Source organism: Daphnia magna, linkage group LG2, assembly GCF_020631705.1.
Source record: "Daphnia magna isolate NIES linkage group LG2, ASM2063170v1.1, whole genome shotgun sequence".
In the NCBI taxonomy this organism is placed as follows: Eukaryota; Metazoa; Arthropoda; class Branchiopoda; order Diplostraca; family Daphniidae; genus Daphnia; species Daphnia magna.
Genome location: NC_059183.1, coordinates 3,181,860 through 3,206,927, shown reverse-complemented (window position 1 = coordinate 3,206,927; position 25,068 = coordinate 3,181,860). Strand labels below are relative to the sequence as shown.

The following is a 25,068-nucleotide window of genomic DNA, read 5'->3' as shown; positions in this document are numbered from 1 at the left end:
ATCGGCAATATGAATTAAGTTATGGATATTATACGAAATAAAGGTAGGTCCGTATAAGATCGACCCATTTTGGACAAAATTTCTTAACAACTCTTTAGCGTACTGTCCGTATTGAACATGAAATCTAGTGCACGATAAAATTTTGCTTGCAACAAAAAAAGTAAAAAAATTTGCGTACCTCTCAGATGTAATTTGGTTCACTAGATCAACTGGGCCCGTATAAAGTCTTAATTGCCGCCATTCAGTGGCCTTCATTTTTGTTGTGAACGGCCTTGGTTTTCTGGAAAAAATCTCCAGCAGTGTATCGCGATAACATTGACATGGTGTCGTCAATTCGTTTGGCTGTATAGGGACTGACTTTATAGTCCCCATCAAAAAGTATAGTGAAAAAAAGTTTTCTACATGCACTTTCATCAACCAAATGCATGGGATCAAGCGGAAAATCTAATACCATATCTACATGTAATTCCTCTAGGCAACTGTAATTATTGTGATGATCTGGATCAAAACGCTTCCGAAAAGATTCATCTGTGCGTAAAGGAGCATTTTTGGATGGAAAACAATTCTCGCCATCGGTATTACTTGTAAACGTGACTCACTTGGCTTAATCACTTTCAACAAGCACTTTCTCCCACGGTTGTACATTTTGAACAAGCACTTCTGCCTGAATGGTACCTTGTACCTGGGATGAATGCTCGGGCAGGTTCATCGCAAATAAATGAACAATTTCGAATTTTAATCAGTTTGTCAAAATGCGTAAAGCCTGTTGCCATAACAGTCTTCATTTCACTTACAAACTCTTTTAAAAACGTATTTGGACCGGAAGGTTTCTCTTGGCTATAATAGATTCCGATCACAAAAACTTTTTTCTCCAATCCGTGAAACCCACGTACGGCACCCAAAATAACCCAAAACTGACCACCCGTGCTACTGGATATTGGAAGTCCGTCAATGTTGACAAAAATGTCAATCAACTCCAAACTTTTGTTTGAACGTATCACGTCATTCAAAACTATGTTCAACCCTTTTACAATGCCAAAGTGAAAATAATGGCCAGGATGAACTTCATGGACTACTACAATACGAGGCGTGCCGATTAGTGAACGGACGTCGGCCGGTAAATCTGAGTGGCATGGATGCGTTCTAAGTAAAGCAAGTAGTTTTTTAACGTGCACATTCTTTACTCCAGGTAGAACTGCACACGACGCTAATTTATAACGAAATGATAAATCACTTTCTTCAAAATCGCTGCTGTTTATGACAACGTTAACTTGTTCTTCCTCAAAGTCATCCACTGATACATTCTCTTCAGAAGTTAATGACTCTACATCGTGATCAACAATCTCAAAATGAGGATCGATATTTTCATCTTCAAAAACCGTTAACTCGTCACTGTACCTCCATTCATTTGCCTCCAAAAAATCAAATTCTGATATTCCCTTACTTGTTAACCTTCGTTTTCACTAACCAATAAATCAAAATTTTAACTTCCCTACTCATTTGATGAAAAAATGTTCGTCTGTTATCCCTTAATTGCTGCTTCCTGCCATTAAAGCCCCTTCGTCTTCCTCTACCCATCCAATTATTTCTTACAATTAAACAATAATTTTCAAAATTGTACCTTTGTTTGAATGATGAGATTCTAGGTGGGCAATGATGTTCGAAGTTCAAAGTAGAACAGTGGCTGCTATACCTATAGCACAATTTAAAATATTATTAAAGTCTCAAATTTATTATTATATTAGTCTCAAGTATAGTATTATATTATATAAGTAAGTAGCTAACCTGTAGCTGAAGTTCCACAACTGCGAAGATGTGATGAGCCCTGTGGACAATGTTATTCGAAGTCAAAAGAACAGGGACTACTATACCTGTGGAACAATTTAAATTACTATTTAACTATTCCAATTTGTATAAGTAAGTTGCAAACCTGTAGCTGAAGTTCCACAACTGCGAAGAATTGATAAACCCAGTAGACAATGTTGTTCAAAGAACAGTGGATGAAATACCTATACCACAATTTAACATATTATTCAAGTAAATCAATTTATATTAGCGGTTAGCTTACCTGTAGCGGAACTTCCACAACTGCAAAGAAGTGATGAGCACAGTGTACTCTATGGGCTATACCTACAGCACAATTAAACATGCAAGTTGTGTAATTTAACATATATTAATCATCAATTTACCTGCTGGCAGCTTCAGAAAACAAATTGCAAACAAGATCTCCTAGTAAAGCTGCCAGAGCAAATGGATTTTCTAGAGAAAAAACACAGATCTTACTGAGTAACAAATGGCGACTTCAAAAGACTGACAAACAAGAAGCTTGGCTTAAAAGACGTTGCCTGTTGAAAAAAAAAAGGAAAAAAACATCGTTGCCATTTCTATATTTTAGTCTTGAGGAAAAATTTATACTCATTATTACAACCACAAACAATAACGCATTATTTTGTGTGTTCCTGTAAGGCTCCAAAGACCTCCGAAAAACATCCTTTATCTTTATATCAAGCTGAAAGTTTTTTAGAAGAAATGGGGAAGAATTATTCCCTTTTAAGCTCCCGTTTCACCTTCCCATGGATATTCTAAAATAATCTCCCACTTATCTATCCGACGGGAAGGCAACTGGAAGTTCAACGGCAGTTTTGTGCTGTCTGGGTACTATTATCTAGTACCTGGTTTAAGCCGAAACAAGATAAGTAATCTAGTTATACCTAGTTTCATGGGAAAACTATGTATTTTGTAATAGTATTACTTAGTAAAAAAACTATGTTGACATCAATATCGAGGCAGACTTAATCTGGCTTCTTCATAGGTTTCTGATAAGACGAAGAAACTAGAACTTAGAAGAAACTATTAAAGTCTCTCTCTTCTTCTCTTCTATTGAGATTAGAATTAAAGTATGAACAAGAATATAATATTTAAAAGGTACATCACCTAAATAATTAATGACTTTGAAAGAGGGTTTACACTTCCAAGTGTCAATGGTTGGCTCAATATTTTAATAAAGCCCCTTGGTCGCCTTCGGGATTTAAGGTTAGTTTTAGTTGTTATAGTTGCTGTTTTCCAATTTTGTTTACATAAAAAATAGTGACATCTAGTTTTTTAATTTTGAATTAGAAAAAAAGTAGTAAGGTACAAAATCCTTTTTCCAAATGTTGAAGCAAACCCAAACAGTACAAAATGGCCGATTGTTGACTTTGTTACGTACGAAAAAAAGATTCTAGTTGTCGTATAGTTTAACAATTAAGACAATAAAATGACGTGCATTATCATTTGTTACCTTTGTCATAATTTAAATCTACTAATTTCAGCTTAAAAATATCGTTAATGCTGTTTTTTTCCTTTCCTTCATTCCTATTGGTAGAAAAAATTCCAATAAACCCAATAAACCGGGACCCTATCTGGAGGAGGAGCCTATTGTAAGTTGTGCTGCGTTAAAGGCCCTAAACCTTCGGTAATTTAGTAAAGTAAATCCCTCGGGGATAAAGTTTCAATATATTGTTACGGTTTCAGACCGTCAGTTAAAAAAAACCGTTGTCGGAATTTACTCGGTCAATATTTCCTGACACACATACGCAATTACTCAGTACTTGTTTTACTGTAACGCACTCACAAGGTCCGTCTCACCACGACACCTTGTCCACCTGGCCATGCTTGTGTGCATTCCAGGACCAACACACCCACAGAATACATTGATCACCTTAGCAATCCTCGTTGGCATTCCAGGATCAATACATACTCAGAATACAGCATATAGAAAACTTACACAAAGTCATAATATGTCTTATGACCAAATTTTAGCTCTTTGTTCATAGATGTCTTGGTGTAAGTATTATTGCCGCTCGCGCCTTCTCCCAGTACATGCTGCTGGTCTTCCGGCCCTGGCTGGATGAGGGCGGGACGCTACCGGGGCCGCTGACATGGACGACGCTTTGCGACTTCATGCGCGATCTCAAGTTCGACCGGCTGCAGGAAAACGACAGAAGGTCGGGCCCTACTCCATTCATCGGTGGTGTGGGTCGGTTTGGGTGGAGGTGGTTTGGGCGGCCCGTGGATGAGAACCGGTACTCTGAACTTGGACCGGATCTGCTGGTGGTGGCTGTCGTAGAGCGGGTGCGCGGGATGGAAAGGGAAGGTTGCGTTGGGCGTCCTCCCTTGCATTGATCCGAGTCCGGTGGCAGCGGGTGCGTCCTCTTCGTCCAGGTCGCTGTCATCATGAACCGCGGAGGAGGCCAAGGCGTGGCCGCCGCTACCTGGCGGAGGACGTTGCTTATTTTTTCCGAGGGGTTTTCCCAAGATGAGTATCGTGGCGGCGTTCTCGTAAGGCTAGTAGTGTAGGAGCGCTTCCCCGCGGTAAGCGTAATGCTCCGCCTGCGTGACGGCCTTCTTCTCCTTGCTGCTGGAGTAGACGTTTGCCGTAACATGGGCGTCGTCGTCCTCCGCCGGCTCGGCATTCCGGCTGGTTTCCACGACATACGATGGCTCCGAGCCTTGGTCGTTTTCGAGGAGCTCCTCTGGATCTTCGTCCTGTTCCACGCTGTTCCTAGTCGGGGCTCCAGTACAAGCTTCAGAAGGAGTCCCTCGCCATGTTCATCATCGACGAGGTCTCCTTCGTCACCCCGGAAATACTGGACATCATCGCTGGGAGGCTCACCGAAATCATAGGCGTAGATTCCATCGACCAAACGTCTGGCGACGCTTCTGCTCCTGCTGCTGAAGTAGCTTCTCCCGTTGGAGGGTAGGTGGCCGGCGGCGGGTGGTGCCGCACCGGATGGCTAACCGGTGGTGGCAAGTGGTGCCTTGAGGCATGATGCCGGCCGCGATGCCGGTGAGCGCCATGCAGGCGACTTGCAGTCCCATCTCCTCGGCGCGCTCCTGGATCCACTTCGTGAGGAAGGACTTACCTGTTCCAGGGCCGCCGTGGACGAGGAAGCGGAGGGGCTGCAATTGTGAACCAGCTACGCGGTCCTGCTGCACCTTCTCCTGGAAGAAGAGGGTGCACAGACTCATGACAGCCGCCTGCGTGACACAATGCAACAACAACAGCTGGTCGATAATGACCCATCGACTACATCACAAAGTCAGTTGACTCTGCGGGTTCTTTCAACGGTGATTGTAATTCTTCAACCGTCTCATAAGGTTCTTTGACTTCCTGTTTTGTGTCGTCAAGGTGGACCATCCACCAACTACCCTCTTCTTGGCTTGAGGACGATTCCGATGATGAACTTGGATCAGGTTCAATCTCAATTTCTGGTCAAGGAACTACTTGAGCTTGTTATCAAAAGTCAAGGGGGAACAAGACAGAAACCTAGAAACTTAGAAGTTAAAAAATAACATTTGGGTAACCTATAGACTAGTGTACTCAACGACGCGTTCACCATGGCGACTGTATCCACAAGTAATGGGGATTTGGATACGCTTGGTTGCCAAATTAGCGTTATTATTATACTGTAAAAGGGAAATAATTAATTAATATTGGAATTTTGCGATGATTAATGAAGTAATAACCATTATTATAAATATATATAGAAAAAAAGTAATGAACAATTACAATAGTAACGAAACATGTAAAGCTTCATTAAAAATACTATTACCTGGGAAAGGTATATACGAATGGGGGAGGAGGGGGGTTGGGGGATGCAATAAGATTCCAACCGAAAACCCACCCACCCCCACCCCGCTTCTAAGGGCAAAGCAAACGTTTTGGAAACGACTGCGCTTGGGCTTGAACCTTCAAGTCTTCTGTTAGTTCGTGAAGTGTAAGCGTCAAGTCAATTAGTGTTTCCAGCAACGAAGATGCCCCGCAACCACCAAGTTCAAGATGGATTCGAGGAGTTCGAAGTGGAAGCTGTGCTGAATCGAAGATAATTGAAATTTTATTTTATTTCTTTTTAATGTTAAATTTACTCACTTTATTATGTTTTAATTACTAGTAACTTCAGCCCGGTCGAAACCGGGGAACTTGGGTCTAGCAAAATTTGAATCATTGTTTTCACTTTTTTTTAAAGCAAATGAATGTAAGTGAAAGTCAGTTTCGAATGTAAAGAACAAAAATGATAGATGATGTTATACTGAATATATTCCCATACTAAGATAGGAAAATGCGCGCTAATTACTGCATGGTAACCTATCCTATCCTAACCTAACCTAACCTATTTTTTGAGCAATCTTTGCTGTACGAAACTTATTATTTCACAGTTTAGCGCACTTGGGAACTGCCCCCAAGGCCATGCCCGTGCTCCTTATTGGTCCGTAGACCGAGGCGGAAGTTAGTTCCTCTTTTTTCTCCGTATTTCTTTTCACTTGGGCAGTGATTTCTTTAAGTTGATGAAAGAACTTCTTTATACACAATATTATGTGTGAAAACCTTTTCCCGGTCTTGTACTGTTGTAGATTTGTTGAGCATTTTGCCTTGTTTTGCACCTTCTATGCAAACGACTTTGACTCCTTCTCTTGAAGTCGCTCTGGAAAAGGCAACGTACAATTGTCCATGGCTGAAAACAGGTTCTTGAAGAAGAATGCCAACACGATCGAACGTCTGACCTTGTGATTTGTTTATGGTTACGGCAAAGGCGAGAAGCACTGGGAATTGCAGTCTATTTAAGGTGAACGGCAGATCTGAATCTGTTGGAGACATGTTCATTCTTGGAATGAACACACAAAGTCCTTTATTTTTTCCAGAAGAAATTGCTGCAACGATAACGTTTTGACGGAGCTGTTTGATGACTAATCTTGTTCCGTTGCATAGTCCTCGTCTTGAGTCTATATTCTTCAGAAGCATTATTATGGCACCAACTTTGAGTTTTAACGTATGAGGTGGAATTCCAGATATTTTCAACGTGTTGAGGAATTCTGTTGGGAAATTAGCAACTTCTTCCTCATCACCTGTGATTGTGTCTATGCTCTTATAAACACACTGCTCACCAGGCATGTTTTTGATTATTGCATTGTTTATCTTCAAACATTCATCATTCTTGGGGCATAATATCGCACGGGAATTCACTTCTTCAGAGATATCTTGATCCAATAGATGCTTTGGATCACCGAACACGTGATGAATTAAAGCATTGATTCTTGGATCTTGGTCATCTCTGGTGATATTCAAAGACTTAGCATATTCTTCGGTAATCAGGAAGTCAGGAGGGATTTCAACGACATCTGAACTCAAATTTGCTGTTGTTGGTAACGTCCCATTTCCCAGTTCAATCAGCCAATTTGCGTACTCTTGACTTCCCGCCGTGGTGCGCATGTTTTCTGTTAAACGAAGGTGACGAAAGGTGGACCAACTCTCGCAGTTTTTAATGGTAGCTTCAACTACCTTAACCTGATTTCCATGTTTGACTACTGGCAAACATTGTCTAAAGTCTCCCCCGAGGAGAAGGACTTTATTTCCATAAGGCTTGTTATTCTTAGTCACTTTTTCAGTGACGTGCTTAATCGCATTGAGAGCGTGGTTGGTCATAACAGTAGCTTCGTCCTCGATGATTAGTGCGGCATCCCTTATCAATTTCGCCGAGAAGTGGTGTTCTTCTATTTTCGATCTGGTTGTTTCTGTGATGGGCGGATAAATTTTAAACTGAGAATGATAAGTGGCTCCATCAATCAACAGTGTTGAAGCGATTCCAGTTGAAGCGACAGCAATGATCTTTTTTCCTTCACCTTGAAGAACGTTGATTAGAGTATTGTAGAGAAATGTTTTCCCTGTTCCACCAGGACCATCTAAGAAGAATTGACGTGATTGAGGAGAGTTTTCATCATTGATTGCGGTCATTATTTGATCAAATGCCGCTCGTTGACCAACATTTAATTTAGCCATCATCATTTCCCCTCTCAATTTCTTTTGTCTTTGGACATTCTCATCATTTTCTTCAATTTCAGCGGAAATAAGTCTATCAATTAGTTGGAAATCAGGTATGGGTAGTTCAAAATCTTCATATTTTTCACCATTTTGCACTATCTTATCTTGAATCCATTTTAACGCTAGATTTTTGGCCACTTCTTCTCCATGCCCATTTCTTTGGTAGTCTTCAGTGAGATGCTGTAGGTTGTTATTAAAAAGAAGTTGCGCGTTCGTCGGACGACAGTGGCAACATATGTCGACAAAAAGTTGTCTTAACTGCACTGGCATTTCAAAGGCAGCGGCTTCTTCCATTACTTTTTCCCAAGCACTGTCATCAGCGAGAAGATTTCTTGCTATGGCCGCTTGCTTGAATGTGGGATACAAAACGTTGTCGACTGTTCGAAGATATTCAAAACTTGTTGCTCCTTTTACCTCAAGCAAAAGCAAGCGAAGACTGTGTCTTTCTACTTGTTTCACCCCAACAGAATAAATTCTGCCGATAACATTTATTCTCTTCTTTCTTGGCTTCCATTTACGTTGGTTGTTATGGAAGCAGAAATGATTCGGAATTTCGCGATAGTAGTACTGTCTTGCCGATTCGTGATCCTGGTTTAATTTAAACCAAGCTGTCAAAGTAGTTAATTTTGAAGCTGCATTTAACACTGCTCGATCTTCAAATCCTGCTTGGAAGTAAACAGGTTGTTCTTGAGGAAGATGAACAGCCAATCGACTTACGGCGTGAGATCGGTAACAAAGTGGGTACTTAAAAAGTCGCCAGCATGCTTCTGGAGCGCTCACGTATCTTGTGTCCAAAAACTGCTTGGTTTCATCCCACACTATTTCCTGTTGACCTTGTTGATTTTCAGCTCTGCTAATTTGAATATTTGCGCAATCATGTCCTTTGTATATATATTTAAATATATACTTGACACTTGTAATAGACGCGCAAAACTCTAAATTGATGTGAGAATTGTATTTCAGAGAGAGATAAGCATTAAAAGGAACAACCCAGCTGTTATCAACTCGAGGAGAGTTTGGCTTGTCGTTTAGAGGATACGAAATACCGGTGTCTCGTCTTCTGTAGGTTGGATATCCATTGGAATTAATGACTGTTGATGGTGAAAAAGGTTTTGGAAACGATTTCGTGCATTTACTACCGTCCATGCAGGGTGAGTTTGGATTAATGGTACCACACGGACCATGAATCATGTTGCTCATGATTATTTTGTGAAGTTCTGTGTGTGTTTCTGGATCCGGAATTTCAGCTGAAATTGTCTTGTCGATTTCAGATTCAGTTGTAGGAACGTCATGTTGATCAATCCATATCAACATAAGGCAATGGGGTAGGCCTCGCTTTTGAAATTCAATTACGTGAATTCTTGCAACAACAACCCCTAAAATTTGTTTTTCTTGAATATCTTTGATGAGTTCTTTTAATTTAAGTTGATAGACTCTTGCGACAACGTTAGGTCTGTTGGCTGCTACTTGATAGCTCTCGATGCTCTCCGTAATCTCTTGCCACTTTGGATTACAGGTAAATGTGAGGAAATAAGTCGGCTTTCCAAATCTACTGCAAATAGCCATTGCATCTTGATATCCTTGTTTCATCGCTCTTGGACTACCTATGAAAGACGAAGGTAAAATCACAGGTGTCCCTACAGTAATGTTGTCTCTTTCAGCTCGTGTCGTAATATAGTCCATAAGACCATTATACTGTGCGACGTGCAGATCCTTTTGATGCGTTTGAATGTAATGGATCCTGTTCGCCTCAACTTCCACGTACGCATCAACAACATATTGTTGAAACAGCGGTCCTCCGTATAAAACCGCATTAAAAATCCCTTTACGTATCGAGAGTTGACTACTATAAAACTCACACTGAGTTATTCTGGAACGCGGTCCTCTTCGGTTGACGTCATAGATTGGTACTGGAACATCAGGATCAATGTCGACTTCTGTTTCAAATTCTGGTTCCGGTACAATTTCAGTTCGCATCTGGTCTTCTTCGTCGTTTAAGTCTGCGATTCTAGATTCTTCAGCCAATAATTCTTGTTCTTCATCATGATCATGGGAAACATTATCTTGGTCTTCATTTAGATTTCTTCGTTTTAAATTTTGATCCCATCCATTGTCACCATTCGGAAAAAGCAATGGGTACGTCATGGGATCGCACATGGGTTTTTGAGTATCAATCCTAATGAAAACTTTTCCTCTCCGTGGAATTAATAGATGCCCTCGGACATCCCTGTTTTCAGGGGGTGCTCCATCAATGCTTTTAAACACAACCGCAATTTCTTCTCCTGCAGGGCTATTGTATCTTCTTTCATCCTGTGTTCTTCGATCGTTATGAATAACCATTGAAATCACTAACGGAGCCCTACCTTCAACTGCTGCTTGACGGTCCTCTTCCATAGCCACTTGACGCATGTTTTTGTACATGACAGCATATGGATTAACACGACGAATGAGAGCATCAAGTTGTTCCATGAGAGCACTATCACAGCTTCTGTTTGCTGGATTATTTAATCGTTGTTCGTTCGCTTGAGCAGAATCCAGGAAATATAGTTGCGCGTACTTGAGAGCGGGAGGAACGGATGTTTCTTCATCATAGAATTGAACAGCAGTTGTATTGTGGTAAAGTTGCCCATGAATCTTGTAACAATATGGTCCTCTTCCTCGTAGATTGTCAATGGATGCTCCCAGTGATGCAAATGCGAGAGCATTGTTGTACTTTCGGGCATCTTTGATGAAACTTGCAGATTTAGGATGGCAGTTGGTAAATAACATTTGAAGCAATTCTGGGCATTCCTTAGGAGGAGGGAGAATCACCTTTCCTTTAGAACAACAAAGATTAAATTTCTTGCCACTTGCCATTTCGCCTTTGAAATGAATTGCTCCGCAGAATTCACAACTCACGTCCATTTTCCCGCATGAATAAATCTTAATTTTACTTTCATCTAAGATTGGCTTCTGAGCTAATTGATGAGTCTTCTTCACCTTTGTTTGCCGATTTTGCTCCAAAAATTCTTGTCGGTGACGTTGCTCTTCTTCTGTTTCGACTGGAACAATATCTGCATGTTCTTGAGCATACTTTGCTCGTCGTAAATCTTCAGTTTCTTGATCACATTGTGTCCAATCAACACTTTCCAAACCATCCAAGAAAATTTCTGGTCCATCGTTTTCAGTTGCCGTAGATTGCTCTTCATTCGCTTCACTTGTTAATTCCGCCACCTCCTGTGTTTCTTCAATAAGACGAATTCCGTGATGAATTTCTTCTACGCTTCTTCTTGCGTGGTTTGCTTCAACTTCATTTGCTGCACGTCGATTCTGGTGGTAGTCTTTGTCAATTCTGCGTCTTTCTTCTCTCATTTCGGGAATTTCCTGTTGACGTACTTTACGTTGTCGTTTAGCCTGTTCACCCTGATTTTGGATAACTTCTTCTTGGGTTCTTGTACGTTTCCTTTCGGCGTAACGTTCCCTGCCAGCTCGCAATCTCCATTCCTTCGCTTCCGTTTTTTCTTCCTTTCTTTTCGCTCTTAGTTCTGCATTTTTTTTTTGCTTTCTCTTCATCAGTTAGTTGATTTCGTTTTGGGGGCATTTTGAGGGTCAAACACTATTAAATTCCTTAATTAAATGACTTAATAACTAACACGCATGCTCTGGGTGGAACAACAACCGACCGCTATATCTGTATCCCACCACAGTTAGCCTATCGGTGATGATAGTCCTTTGCAAGATGGGTGGGGGAAGGATAGGGTTCAGGAATACTTACTTGAAATAAAAAGTCCTGATAATCCGGGATGTGATATTAGACTCGATGGCGAAGAGGCGAAAGCGTCCTTCAATGGGGGTATGGTTGGTAACCCAATGGCAATTTGGTTGTGAATCCGGGAATGGTACTAAAAAAAAATTAGACCCATTGTTTGATTTTTAAATATTAAATAAGTATAAGTAATTGTAGTAATACAACAAAAGCTACTGACAGCCAAGGAAATGAGAACGGAAATAAAAAAAATCACATTTCCTAAATTGTCTCAAATTTAGGAAAATACCAAAATTTTAGAAAGCGTAAACCCTTCTGAAAAAATCATTAATATGATGGCACTCCAAATAAAGTTTCTGGGAACGTATTCTTTTCAATTATTAAAGATACCCATCAATTGTCATTGGAAGGACTGCGAAGGAGATTTGTAAGGGAAACATTCAAGTTTCCTATATTTTCTACTGCGAATAAGAAATTTGGTGAAATCCTTAAGTTTCCTTCAATTTCTTCTTCGCAGTCTTGTTCGCAGTCTTTCCACTGACAATTGATAGGTACCTCTAAATTTTGAAAAGAATACGTTCCCAGAAACTTTATTTGTAGTGCAATCATGTTAATGATTTTATTAAAAGTGTTTACGCTTTCACAAATTTTGATAACTTCCAAATCTGAGATACCGTAAGGAAATGAGTGCTTATCTCTGACTACACATAAAAAAATTCTGGGAAAATAATTTACGGCATGTGAATAGAAAAATTACCTTTCTGTTTGCGGGGAAAAAACTGCCAAGACCAAATAGTATTTAAAAATACTGTTTAAATTGAAAAATTGAACAGAGCAAATGAAAACTTTATCTTCTGTCATTCAACGTCAGAGTAGAAGTGTATTCTGCTATCAAATTAATCTTTCAATTTATATGCGACATCTGTTGAGCAGTTTGGAATCCCTCTAACGGCAAAAAGTGCATATTGTAGTCCGTAAGCCAAGAAAATAGTAAAAATAAAATAATTAAAAAATCTTTATTTGCCATGAATATGGTTATCAATCATAGATTCCATTTTTAAATTTATTTTTAAGAGAATAGAAAATTTTCAACTGCGCGAGGGGACTGGCAAAGATAACAATGAGGTCGAGGATGGCGTAAATCCAGATGGCTCTGATGCATCACCAGAACCATCTGGATTAACGCCATCTTCGTTCTTCGACCTCATTGTCTTCTTTGCTTGTCCCATCGCGTAGTTAGAAATTTTTCTTCTCCTAAAACAAATTTAAACATGGAAACTGATTCAGATCTCGATGAAACAATGCTTTCCCAAATAGATTTTGACAATCTGGAAGTTTTAGATGAAGTAGGCGAGGGCGATTCCATTTTACAATTAATTAAAGAGAAAGAAGATGTTGAAAAAGCAAGTGAAGGAGAGTCAAGCAAGAATCAGAAAGAAAGTTTAGATGTAAGAACGGAAACAGAAAAGGGGAAGGGAAGTGTTGAAAAAGTTGAAGAAGAATGGGAGAGAACAGTAAAATTTACAGATGACAGAAAAGTTGTTAAGAACAAAGAAGGTGAAGAGAAAAGCAAAGAAGAAGTAGAATTATTTGAAAAGTTGCAAGCATGTAAAAGAAAGAGAATGGATGATTATGAAGAAGAAATTAAAATTGCGAAGGAGCTATTCAGGGTGCAAGAAAAGGGAAAAGAGGCGGCAAGAGCAGAAAAACTTCAAAAGCAGAAAGAAGAAGAAGAACGGAAGAAAAAATTTAAGCCAGAAGAAAAGGCGCGCATTGCGTATCAAGAGGTTCTTCTCATGCACCAACAATCTGAACATCTCGTCATTGTCGCAAATGAAGTCAGGGCTGCTGCTTCGGTAGCTTCAACAGCAGCGTTTAATTACTTGGAAAAGTAAGTTCAATTTAATGTTACCCCATGTATTATTTGTAGAGAACGGTTAAAGAATTTTCAAAATTTTCAGTACGCAGGCCAACTTCCCAAAAAAATAAGTGGAAGGACTGCAAAGAAGGATTTTCCAAATTTTCAGAACGCAGGCCAACTTCCCAAAATTGTAAGTGGAAAGACTGCGAACAACCCTGAACTCCTTCTTCGCAGTCCTTCCACTTATTTTTTTGGGAAGTTGGCCTGCGTACTGAAAATTTTAAAAATTCTTTAACCGTTCTCTACTACACTAAGAAAGAAATTAAGAAAAAAAAAACAGAAATTTAGACTAATGATTATGTATTTTTATTAGAGTTACTCAGCATGAAAAAAACTTATCTAAAAATGCTACTTACCTGAAAAAGGAGTGGAGTTATCGCCAAGCAGAGCGGGTGAGGTTGGAGAATTCCGAAAAAATCAGGCATCAAAAATCGCCAATGAAAAGAAGAATCCGGAATAATGTATTTATGTATGGAAGTTGTCTGGCTAATCAGTAAATACATTATTTTCTTCAGAAATTGAAGCGAATTTAGAAATTTGAACTTGGTGTAATTTTTTATTTGACTGGTAGATGGCATATAAAATGTTTAATAATTTGGTTGGTAGATGGCGTTCAGAGTTATTTGCGTTGAGAAATTCCCCCTTTTTTTGGTGATGGAAAAATAGCCGCTGGCGGTTTTCACCCCTTTCCAGAGCGGCTGGACTGACCAATCACAGCGTGCTCTCGTTGTGACAGACACAGGCTCCTCCCAAAAAAGCTTGTTCTTTTATTATATATGGATTTTCCTTTTCGCGTTTTAGGATGGTGCGGTCGGGAACTGGACGTCCGAAAGTCCAATATTTACTGAAATACGTTGGGTATGCAGAGGCGGAGTGGACGGACTATGCCAATTGCCGAAATTGTCGGTCCCTGACCAGAAAATTCCTGCGCACCGGAGGGTAAGGGTTTTTTTGTATTCATTTTTCTTTTATTCAATTCACTTATTTTTATTTGTTTCAGAGCTGTAACCGTCGACCAGGCCGGACCAGCCGGTGATAGGGGTGAGGTAGTTCTGGACGGGGAAGCCTCGCTGTATTGTGAGGCTTTCCTGGCCAGTGAAGCCTCACCCTCGGGCATGGGCAATCCGGCCGAGGAAGGTGGGCAACCGACCGACGAGTCCACCGTGGAGCCACCGATCATTGAGCAACCCGCTCCCTTGGAGCTACCCGGCCCCGTGGCTCAACCCGCCCCTGTGGCCCAACCCGCTCCCGTGGCACAACCCTCTCCCGTGGCACAACCCGCTCTCGTATCCCAACCCGCTCCCGTGGCCCAACGCGCTCCCGTGGCTCAAGGTGCCGTAGCGGTAAATAATTCTATTGCAATTTTTTATTATTAATTTAAGTAATACCTTTTTTTAAAAACACAGAAACAGGCCTTGGGGTTGATGTTCGAGGGCTTCCGGTTGTTCGGGCCTCTTTTGGGGCAATTGGGAAACCAAGGGCCTAGTCAGCAGCAACTGCAACCAAAACAGAAAGTTAAGCGTAGAAGGAGCGACCTTAACAAAATGAAGACAAGAAAGTGTAATAAGGTAAGTCCATGTTTTATCAATGTTAATTTACTTTTATTTATTTTGTTTTATTTTGTAGTGTCATCAGAAAGGGGCACTAGCAAAGGGACTGCCCATATTAGATGATCCTTTGCGGTTTTTTTTTGTTTTATCTTTTTTAAACGTTGAAATTGTTGAGGGAAAACAAACATGTAAAAGTAAAACTGGCCACCAGGTAGTACCAACCACCAGGTAGCACTGACTTATGTAGGCTAACTAGAAGTATCTTAGGATACTGTTCAGCTACCTCCTCTCTCTCTCGTCTCTTGTCATTTGGGTTAATAACTACGTAAATCTATTCTCTCGTCACGTCACTGCCAAATACTAGTGTCGTATTTTCTACATTATCTGGTATCTGTCCTTATTTTTGTTCGTGTGTTTCCTGGTAATTATAACTGTTTACTGTATTCACACAACTCAATCTATGATTTATATCATGAGTTGAATGATGTTATATCCTGTATTAATATACAGAAGCCTCGTATACACTATCCTTGTATCATTCTTAACAGGTTATGGGCCCAGTACCTTATACCAGTTATTGATTACATACAAGATGAATTCAATGCGAGATGTCAATCACATTGCCAAATTTAATGGCCAGAATTTTCCTCTGTGGAAACTTGGATTTTGGATTCTTCTCCAACAACACGAGTTGGTTAAAATTGTAACTGGTGAAGAACGAGTTCCTACTGAGGTATATAGTAACATTTATTTTACATAAATGATCCAGTAGATGTTTTTATATGCCTCATATTAATTCATAGATACATAATGAAGGACAATTCACTAATGCTGCTGCTATAGCAAGTTGGCACACCAAAGACACACTCGCTCGTGGTTATCTCATCTCAACTATTGAAAGTCAACAACAGAGATCTCTTATCAACTGCACCACAGCTCATGAGATGTGGGTACGTCTGTCGGCACAATACCTTAGAAATGCTGTTGAGAATCGGTATGTACTTCAAACCAGATTCTTTGAGTACCGTTTCAAGCCAGACAACGACATCATGGCGCATATAACTGAAATAGAAACCATGGCCACACAACTTACTGATATTGGAGCAGAAATCGACGCCATCTCTATCATGACGAAGATCATATGTACTCTGCCACCCAGCTACAGAAGTTTTGTTACAGCGTGGGATAGTGTCCCATTTGCAGACAGGACCATGGCATTACTAACATCCCGTCTACTAAAAGAGGAAGAGATGGCGAAAAGAGGGAACACTGGAAAACCTGACTCTCAGGACGCAGCTTTCTTCGCCCACCAAAACCCGTCTTATTCACAAGCTTCCAACTTCAACTCGCGTGGTCGCGATCGTTTCAGACGTGATGGTCGTTCTAACTACAGGCAACAACCGTACAGATTTTGCAAATATCGACGCTGCAACATTGCTGGACACACCATAGAAGTTTGTCGAAAAAGAATTCGAGATGAAGAAGATGCAAGGAGAGAAAAGAACAACGCAAGTGCTGCCCGAGCTGCATCAACTCAAGAAAAAGAAGCTGCTGATAACCCTGAACAACATCTTAATGATGACGCTTATTTTTCGTCTTCATGTTTCATTGGGCGAAGCAATTCAAACTGGTTCGCAGACTCAGGTGCCACGCAGCACATGAGTGATCAACGTTCCTTTTTCTGCACCTTTAAACCAGTTCTATCTGATTCTTGGACTGTAAGTGGAATCGGATCTACTCGTCTATTCGTACGTGGATACGGAAATATTGAATTCGTCGTTTCAGTAGGTACCATCAAACGAATAGTCACCATTGAAAATGTCCTTTATGTACCCAATCTTGGCACCAATTTAATTTCGATTGCTGCCGTTACTGCTGTTGGTCTGTCCGTACATTTTATTGAAACCAAAGTCACTTTCAAAAAGAACAAAGCAGTTGTCATGATAGGCGAAAGGATTGGAAAAACGCTTTATCATTTGTCTATCCTTCCAAAACTATCAGAGATGCAACAACAGACAGACACAGCATTTCTTTCAGTACCGCCACCTACACCAATCGACGTGTGGCATCAAAGGTTGGCGCATGTAAGCTACAAGACCATCTTAAAGATGTCATCTAAACAACTGGTAGAGGGTCTTCAACTTCCGGCCAACACCAGCACACCCAAACAACCATGCCTAGGATGCGTTTCCGGAAAAATGCAGCGTTCCCCTTTTCCAGTTGGGCGTGAAAGAGCTAACAAGGTTGGTCAACTCATTCACTCCGATGTGTGCGGTCCTATGCACGTATCAACACCAGGCGGAGCCAAGTTCTTTGCACTCTTCACTGATGACTACAGTGGATGGCGCACAGTTTATTTCCTGAAGCAGAAGTCAGAAGTAGCTGAGTCCTTCAAGAATTTTGTCAATACTCTTCGAAGTGAAACTGGACATACCGTGCATACACTCAGAGCAGACAATGGCGGCGAATTTGTGAATCAATCCTTAAAAACTTGGCTTTCTGATAGAGCCATAAGGATCGAAACATCTGCACCCTATTCACCTGAACAGAATGGAGTCTCCGAAAGAGCTAATCGGACAATCATGGAAGGTGCAAGATCCCTAATCTATGCTAAACACCTACCACTGGAACTTTGGGGAGAGGCCATTGCCTGCACAGTATATTCTCTCAACCGCGTCTGCAACAGTACATCCCCACTCACACCGTATGAAAATTGGTACGGTAAGAAGCCTGATATTTCTCATCTTCGGATTTTTGGTTCGACTGCCTTCATACATGTTCCAAAAGCTGAAAGACGCAAGCTGGAATCGAAAAGTTTCAAATGCTATTTCGTTGGATATTCACTCACACAAAAAGCATACCGCTTTTGGGATCCAGTCGGTAGAAAAATTAAAATAAGTCGGGATGTAATTTTTGATGAGAATTGTAACGTTTTTTCTCATCTTTCACCACAAATAGACAATCTCTGCGATTTGTATCCTAAACCGACAAATCCTGCTACAACACCAGAACAGCAAATAATCAACACCGTCGACGTAATGCCTCTAGTTGCAGGGGAGATGGATATTCAACCAGAATCATCACCTGAATGTTCAGAACAGCCAGAGACCAACTCATTCCATCCAGAAGATGATCCAGCCATGATGGAAGATCTTCCACCTGACAATCCAGCAACCACACATGGACAGGACTTTCTTCCTAGTTCAACACCATCAATTCGTCATTCGCCCTACCCATTACGAGTGCGTGTACCAACACGTCAGTGGAGTTCGCTTCTTTCAACTGATGTCCAAACAACAGAAGTATATGAACCGACATCCTATTCTGATGCAATGGAGTGTGCGGATGCACATTTATGGAAAATAGCCATCCAGGAAGAATATGACTCACTCATATCCAACAAAACTTGGTGCCTCTCATCACTTCCAACCAATCGTACGTCCATCAAGTCTCGTTGGATCTTTAAAGTAAAACCAGGTACCCAAGACTCTCCCCCGCGATATAAAGCAAGATTGGTTGCAAAGGGTTTCTCACAACGACCCGGGATTGATTTTGAAGAGACTTTTTCACCCGTAGTTAAACATGACACTCTTCGAGTAATCCTATCTCTTGTTGCCACTCTTGATCTAGACATGTCGCAACTAGATATAAAGACTGCTTTCCTGTACGGCGAAAAAGAAGAAGAAATTTATCTCGAGCAACCCGAAGGATATATCCAAGCCGGAAAAGAAAATTCCGTATGCCGCCTCCAGAAATGTTTGTATGGCCTCAAACAAGCTTCACGAGTCTGGAACCGTCATTTTGATAGTTTCCTCAAACGTTTTGGCCTCCAATCAAGTGACGCCGATCCGTGCCTTTATTTCCGTCGAAACAACAAAGAAGTTCTTTTCGTTCTAATCTGGGTTGATGATGGATTGGTTATCAGTGATTACGGGAATCTGGTAAAACAAGTAATTGAATATTTGAAGAAATATTTTGAAATGCGGTGCACCCCTGCTAATCATTTTGTTGGCATCTCCATTACAAGAAACAGAAGAGACAAAATTCTTTACTTATCCCAACCAGATTACATTAAGAAAATTCTAAAGAAATTCCACATGATAGACTGTCATCCTAAAAACCTTCCAGCTGAACCCGGATGTCGTCTTATTCAAAATGTTGGTGAAGACCCCCTGGACAATGTGCCATATAGAGAGGCAATTGGAAGCCTGCTATACTTGACAATTATATCTAGGCCGGACATCGCATTTGCAGTTGGTCAAGCGGCACAGTTCTCTGAAGAACCCCAGAAACATCATTGGATTGCAGTTCGAAGAATTTTTTTCATACCTTAAAGGGACGCAAGACTACGGTATACGCTTTGGCATCAATCACGATCGTCTTAAAGGATACTCAGATTCAGATTTCGCCGGTGACTTAAATTCCCGAAGATCAACCACGGCTTTCATCTTCATCCTAAATGGTGGGCCAGTAGCATGGACCAGTCGCAGACAACCATGTGTTACATTGTCCTCAACAGAATCGGAATTTGTGGCTGCGTGTGAAGCCGCCAAAGAGGCAATCTGGTTAAAACGCTTGATGAAGGATGTCATACCGGAATGGGATGAAACTATTCCTCTAATGTGCGACAATCAGTCTACTATCCAGCTCATCAGAAATCCTGTATTCCATCAACGGACCAAACACATTGATGTCAAATATTACTTTGTTCGTGAGAGACAAGAAGCTGGGGACATTGACGTCTCGTATATCTCAACAAATGATCAACTAGCAGATCCTCTAACAAAAATTCTTCCTAATCCACGATTTTCTATCCTACGGGAGTTAATGGGAATTTTACCTGTCCCATTAGAGCACAATTAATTTTCTTCTCTAATTCTTTAGATTAAAACTTACATCTGTTCGAAGGATACTCAGACTGCCCTACATCCCATTAGATGAAATAATGAGAAGAAACCTTGCAACAATAATTTACTTAATTTTATTTTATTTATTTATTTTTTATTTTTTTGTCACTGATTTCTTTTTCATCTTCATACATGTTTGAGAGGGAGTGTTGAGGGAAAACAAACATGTAAAAGTAAAACTGGCCACCAGGTAGTACCAACCACCAGGTAGCACTGACTTATGTAGGCTAACTAGAAGTATCTTAGGATACTGTTCAGCTACCTCCTCTCTCTCTCGTCTCTTGTCATTTGGATTAATAACTACGTAAATCTATTCTCTCGTCACGTCACTGCCAAATACTAGTGTCGTATTTTCTACATTATCTGGTATCTGTCCTTATTTTTGTTCGTGTGTTTCCTGGTAATTATAACTGTTTACTATATTCACACAACTCAATCTATGATTTATATCATGAGTTGAATGATGTTATATCCTGTATTAATATACAGAAGCCTCGTATACACTATCCTTGTATCATTCTTAACAGAAATTGTATGTTTTTTTTTTATTTTAATAAATAACCAAGTTCGTTAAAATAGGTGTTTATATTTTATTTCACATTGAGTGGTTTTTTTTGCATCATTGTTGGTCTTTATTTGAGGCCAGCATTCTTTCCACATAACGTACACGAGTTAAAATGGCAAGCATAGACGATAATTTGATAGTGGTAGACAAAATAAAAGTCTAATACCACGCACGCAACTCAAAATTTTGCCACATAATAGGCAGAAATGACGAGATGTTTGTTGAAATGGTTTGCAACACAACATAGGGTGTAAATTTTGAGATGAAAACTGAGAGCATGTGATGAAGTAAAGGGCAGTAGAATCATATTATTGGCATGATGGTATTCCAACTTATATGGTTTGGGCAATTTCTAATCTTTCTTCGCCTTTCTTTCTTTAGCTGTTGAGGTTTCACCAATTTGTCCTGTAAAGCAGTATTATGGCTATTGGATTTTAAGAGCCAAATTTAAAAATTTATATTTTATAACTTGTTCAGATGTGTGCAATGGGAAAGCATGATGGAGTGTGAAAGTAATATGTTTGATTTGGCAGCTACCATTGATCCACAAAACTATACATTTGGTGTTTTTAATTTTGAAAACTAGAAGAATGATGAAATCTGACTCTCAATAGTTGAAATTTCTCCACATAAATTTACCCAATCAATTACTGAAATGTAACGCAGTGGGAAAAAAACATTGAGAAACGGTTAGCAACCGACACATTTGGTTTTTTGGTTCTTTGATTGGTTTTTTTATAGTAGTTAAAAGGATATAGTCTCTGATATATATACATAAATTATGGACAATAAATTTTGATGCTCGAGTGAACTGCCCAAAGGTGAAGTATTTTCAATAACTATGTACATTTAACATTGAGATAAGATGAGTCATAAATTTTTAGAATACATACAGTATGGACAATAAATTTTGATGCTCAAGTGAACTGCCCAAAGGTGAAACATTTTCAATAACTATGTACATTTAACATTGAGATAAGATAAGTCATAAATTTTGAAAATACTTACAAATTGCCAAATTACTTTTTCAGAAAATCGTCTCGAACTGAAGGTCCTTTAAGTTCGTCAGCAGAGGCTGGAACCGTACGGACCCACACGGCGACTCTATGCTCTAAACTAAGAAAAAGAGCTTTAAGTCGAACGTTATGAGAATAATCTACCTGATCTTCTGCGGGGATCAATACCTGTGCAAATGTATTGGAAGATCCCGGACGACGCACGCCATATTGAAGCTGGACATTGGCCCACTTCGTTCCGCAATGTTTGACGTAGCCTTGCAAATCCAAGTACGCGGTAACGCGATAATTTACATTCCCGGTAACCTCCGGAATTGAAAATAGTGCCAGCATGTTCATCGATGGAGTGAGTTGGACGGAAGGTCTCCGCAATAACTTGTTTGGCAATTTTGATCTCCTTGTGGCTCAGTTGGTACAAGTTGTCACCTCGATCTTCGGTAACGAAGAACGTGATGGTGTCGTCTAACCAAACCAAAGACAAAAGCACCACATGTTTACTTCATTTAAAACCACTGCGAGTTGTATGAAGAATTGCTCATCTTCAAAAGGAACCAAAGTCATTGGGCACGTGATACCAGAAAATCAAGTGGCAATCTTACAAAAAAGCAAATGGGAAAAAAAACGAGGGAAATAACATATGTGTACAAATGTTATTGGTTTCTTAAGTCATTTTTATTGGGTGCAATGATCTCGTCAGTTTCTGCCGTGTGTGTGGTCTTCTTGGAGCGTGTCACTAGCAATGCTGCTGCAAAAATTCATGTTTGAAACTTGAATGAAGTCCAAGTCGTAGGAATCCTATTTGCTGAGTTTTAACAAGATGTTCATTTTCCCATTCATTTTTAATCCATTGGACTACTTCAATTGAACCACTGTCATCCCTTACCGTGTATGAAATGTTTGTGTGATTGGACTCAATCTCTGCAACAGTGCCGACAAATGTTACCTAAAATTTGTTACCTAAATTCCCAACAGGAATTCTGGTTAAAAAAAGAACTGAACTCTCAGTCTGAAGAGATGCAGAAACAGGTAAAATGAAGCACTGGTATTTCTTAGTTACTTACTTACATTTTTAAATTGTATGATAAGCAATTAAATGAATACCATGTGAGCTTCTGTGTCCTCTATCTTGAATTTTTTCGTGAACTGCATCCAATATATCCTTAATATTAAGTGGTATGATATTGTGAGCTCGATATGCTTCCCCCTGCAAAGTAAGGGAAACGAAATAGTGTGACAAATAGAAACATAGTTGCCATACCTAATAATTTAAAAAAATACAGGAGAATACTATTAAATTGAAATATAAAAATGTTTCCCAACTTTTTAAAAGCCTTAGCATGGACAATACTCTAGTATTTCTACATTAAAAACACATAAGTAATGTAATAAAATTTCCTGGCAACGACGCCAAACGTCTTTGGTTCTTTCTCCAGCTTTTTTGTTTGCAGAGGTGGTAGCTATTTTAGGACGCGTCGTTTTTCTCTCCCTGGTTTAGTTATTACTTGAAGTCAACGTATACTGCGTATGAAAATGGAAATTGGAGTTTAAAATTTCGTAAGTATGAAATTGAATTCCGTCAAATCTATTGCCATTTCGGTTCGCAATGGCAATAGCCATAGAGGGCTATTGCCATTTCAGTGTTAAAACCCCATCTATCGGCGTTGGCCGTAGATAGCGATGGAATAACTGCCGTTGCCGTTGGTGGCAGGGCCTTCCTTACTTATTTTATTTGTTTATTATTTACAAACATTTAGTTTGATGGTTAAATTGAAATTCTCATTGTAAATTCATTATCTAAGGTATAGTTTAACATATTCCTTGAATTTTAACAAAGCCATATATACCACATGATTGAAGGCATAGAATAACTTAATATTTTTGACAGACTTTCAGCTTGTTTTGAGAAACATCAGAGTTGAGACAGAACTAACTTGTTATCAATGGTGAGACAGAACTAACTTGTTATCAATGGATAATATGGATTCAAATTCAGGTGTTTATAGACATATTGTTAATAGACTATGCTTTCTGACCATTCATGCTTTTAGTAATGATGACTAACTTGCTTTATTTTTTTTATAGACTCTGCTCGTTTGGACAACTCTTCAGAGCTGACACAGAGCTAACACAGAGCTAACTTGTTGTCAATGGATTGACAATGGATTCAATTTCAGGTGTTTATTGTCACACATCATACATTTCATTTAATGATGACTAACTTGCTTTATATTTTTGACAGACTCAGCTCGTTTGGAAAAACTCTTCAGAGCTGACACAGAGCTAACTTGTTGTCAATGGATTGACAATGGATTCAAATTCAGGTGTTTATTATCACACATCATACTTTTACATTTCATGTAATGATGACTAACTTGCTTTATATTCTTTATATTTTTGACAGACTTTCAGCTTGTTGTGAGAAATTCTATTGGTTGGCGTAACAGTTCTATTGGTTGCGTAACTTTAATGCATTATTGTTGTTTGTGCCTTCATCAAGAATGATTATGGATCAGCCTATTCTGTAACCTGTTGGCTAACATGCATGGGATTTTGTTGACCTTGTTGTTGACGATTTTTGTGTGATCTTCCTATTTAAGCTCATATAAGATATAACCATTTCTTCTCGTTTGCACTTCTTATGCTTAATTTCCTGTAGAAAGTTATACCGATATGTTTAAACTCTGTAACTCGGGGTCTTTAAGTTATTCAACTCATCTATTGAATGTAAAACTAAAAATATTTCACAATAATAAGAATTACAAATATTTCACAAATTTCTCATTGAATCAATGCTTATTACGGTTGTCACGAAATCGAATGTAAATTAGTAGCAGCTCAGTTAGTCAATAACGAATGAGGTTAGCATCTAATATGACTGAGGCATTTTACAAAATGATTTCATCGATATTGTAATCTTTTTAAATGAACTCTTTAGTGCTGTCGCATTTTTCTATAGTTTTAAAGAAACGCACAAACGAATTCGTAGTGTTAACTGGCATTTACCTTTACTACCTTCGGATATTCTACAAATGTAAGATTTATAATTATTATGGTGCATTCAATTGTTTTCTATTCACACATGTGTTTGCGACGTAACGCGTTAAAACTTTCAAGTAAAGATGATTTACGTTACGATGACACAGTCCGAGTTATACGAAACCCGTCCATCACTCAAGCAGTTCTAGGAAAAAGCTATGTAGGTAATAAGCTGCGACCTTGACCATATTCTTGTAACCTGCTACACCCTAGTACTTAAACGTGGTAAATTTTCCGTTTCAGTGATTTCCACTGTTTAAGAACCTTCACTTTTCCGTTAAAAAAGGGTATTTTTCCCCTTCACTATCATTTTGAGAAACGGGTTTTATTCACCGTGTTTTACTCAGTTTTTAACTGGTTCTTTCCACCGTCCTTTTTTTGTTATGAGACCCATCCCTGTAAAAATGAGATACAACTCATGAGAATGCTCCTCAACGTGCTCAGCAGATTCATATGATCAGAATCTTGCT

General features: G+C 39.5%; 1 protein-coding gene and 2 long non-coding RNA genes across 3 annotated transcripts; 1 reads left to right on the top strand and 2 right to left on the bottom strand.

Moving 5' to 3' along the window:
• Positions 1 to 8,886: 8,886 nt before the first annotated feature.
• Positions 8,887 to 11,839, bottom strand: LOC123469618. Its single transcript, XM_045168713.1, has 2 exons — positions 8,998 to 11,839; positions 8,887 to 8,918 (listed from the first exon to the last, which is right to left on the bottom strand). The coding sequence occupies exons 1-2, from the start codon at positions 11,408 to 11,410 to the stop codon at positions 8,887 to 8,889; spliced, it is 2,445 nt and encodes an 814-aa protein (XP_045024648.1). The 5' UTR covers positions 11,411 to 11,839.
• Positions 11,840 to 21,885: 10,046 nt separating this feature from the next.
• LOC123469735 lies at positions 21,886 to 22,780 on the bottom strand. Its single transcript, XR_006643048.1, has 3 exons — positions 22,628 to 22,780; positions 22,446 to 22,519; positions 21,886 to 22,364 (listed from the first exon to the last, which is right to left on the bottom strand). It is a non-coding gene; the product is annotated as an uncharacterized LOC123469735 (long non-coding RNA).
• Positions 22,781 to 23,225: 445 nt separating this feature from the next.
• Positions 23,226 to 24,447, top strand: LOC123469649. Its single transcript, XR_006642931.1, has 5 exons — positions 23,226 to 23,361; positions 23,448 to 23,555; positions 23,645 to 23,736; positions 23,802 to 23,883; positions 23,964 to 24,447. It is a non-coding gene; the product is annotated as an uncharacterized LOC123469649 (long non-coding RNA).
• Positions 24,448 to 25,068: the final 621 nt, after the last annotated feature.

What these genes read in the sequence shown, in the direction of transcription:
- LOC123469618 (XM_045168713.1), bottom strand. Translation starts at nt 11,410, where the DNA reads ATGAAGAGAAAGCAAAAAAAAAATGCAGAACTAAGAGCGAAAAGAAAG. An exon ending in AAACTCACCCTGCATGGACG is followed by an intron (nt 8,919 to 8,997) that starts GTAGTAAATGCA and finishes TCCAACCTACAG; the next exon opens with AAGACGAGACACCGGTATTT.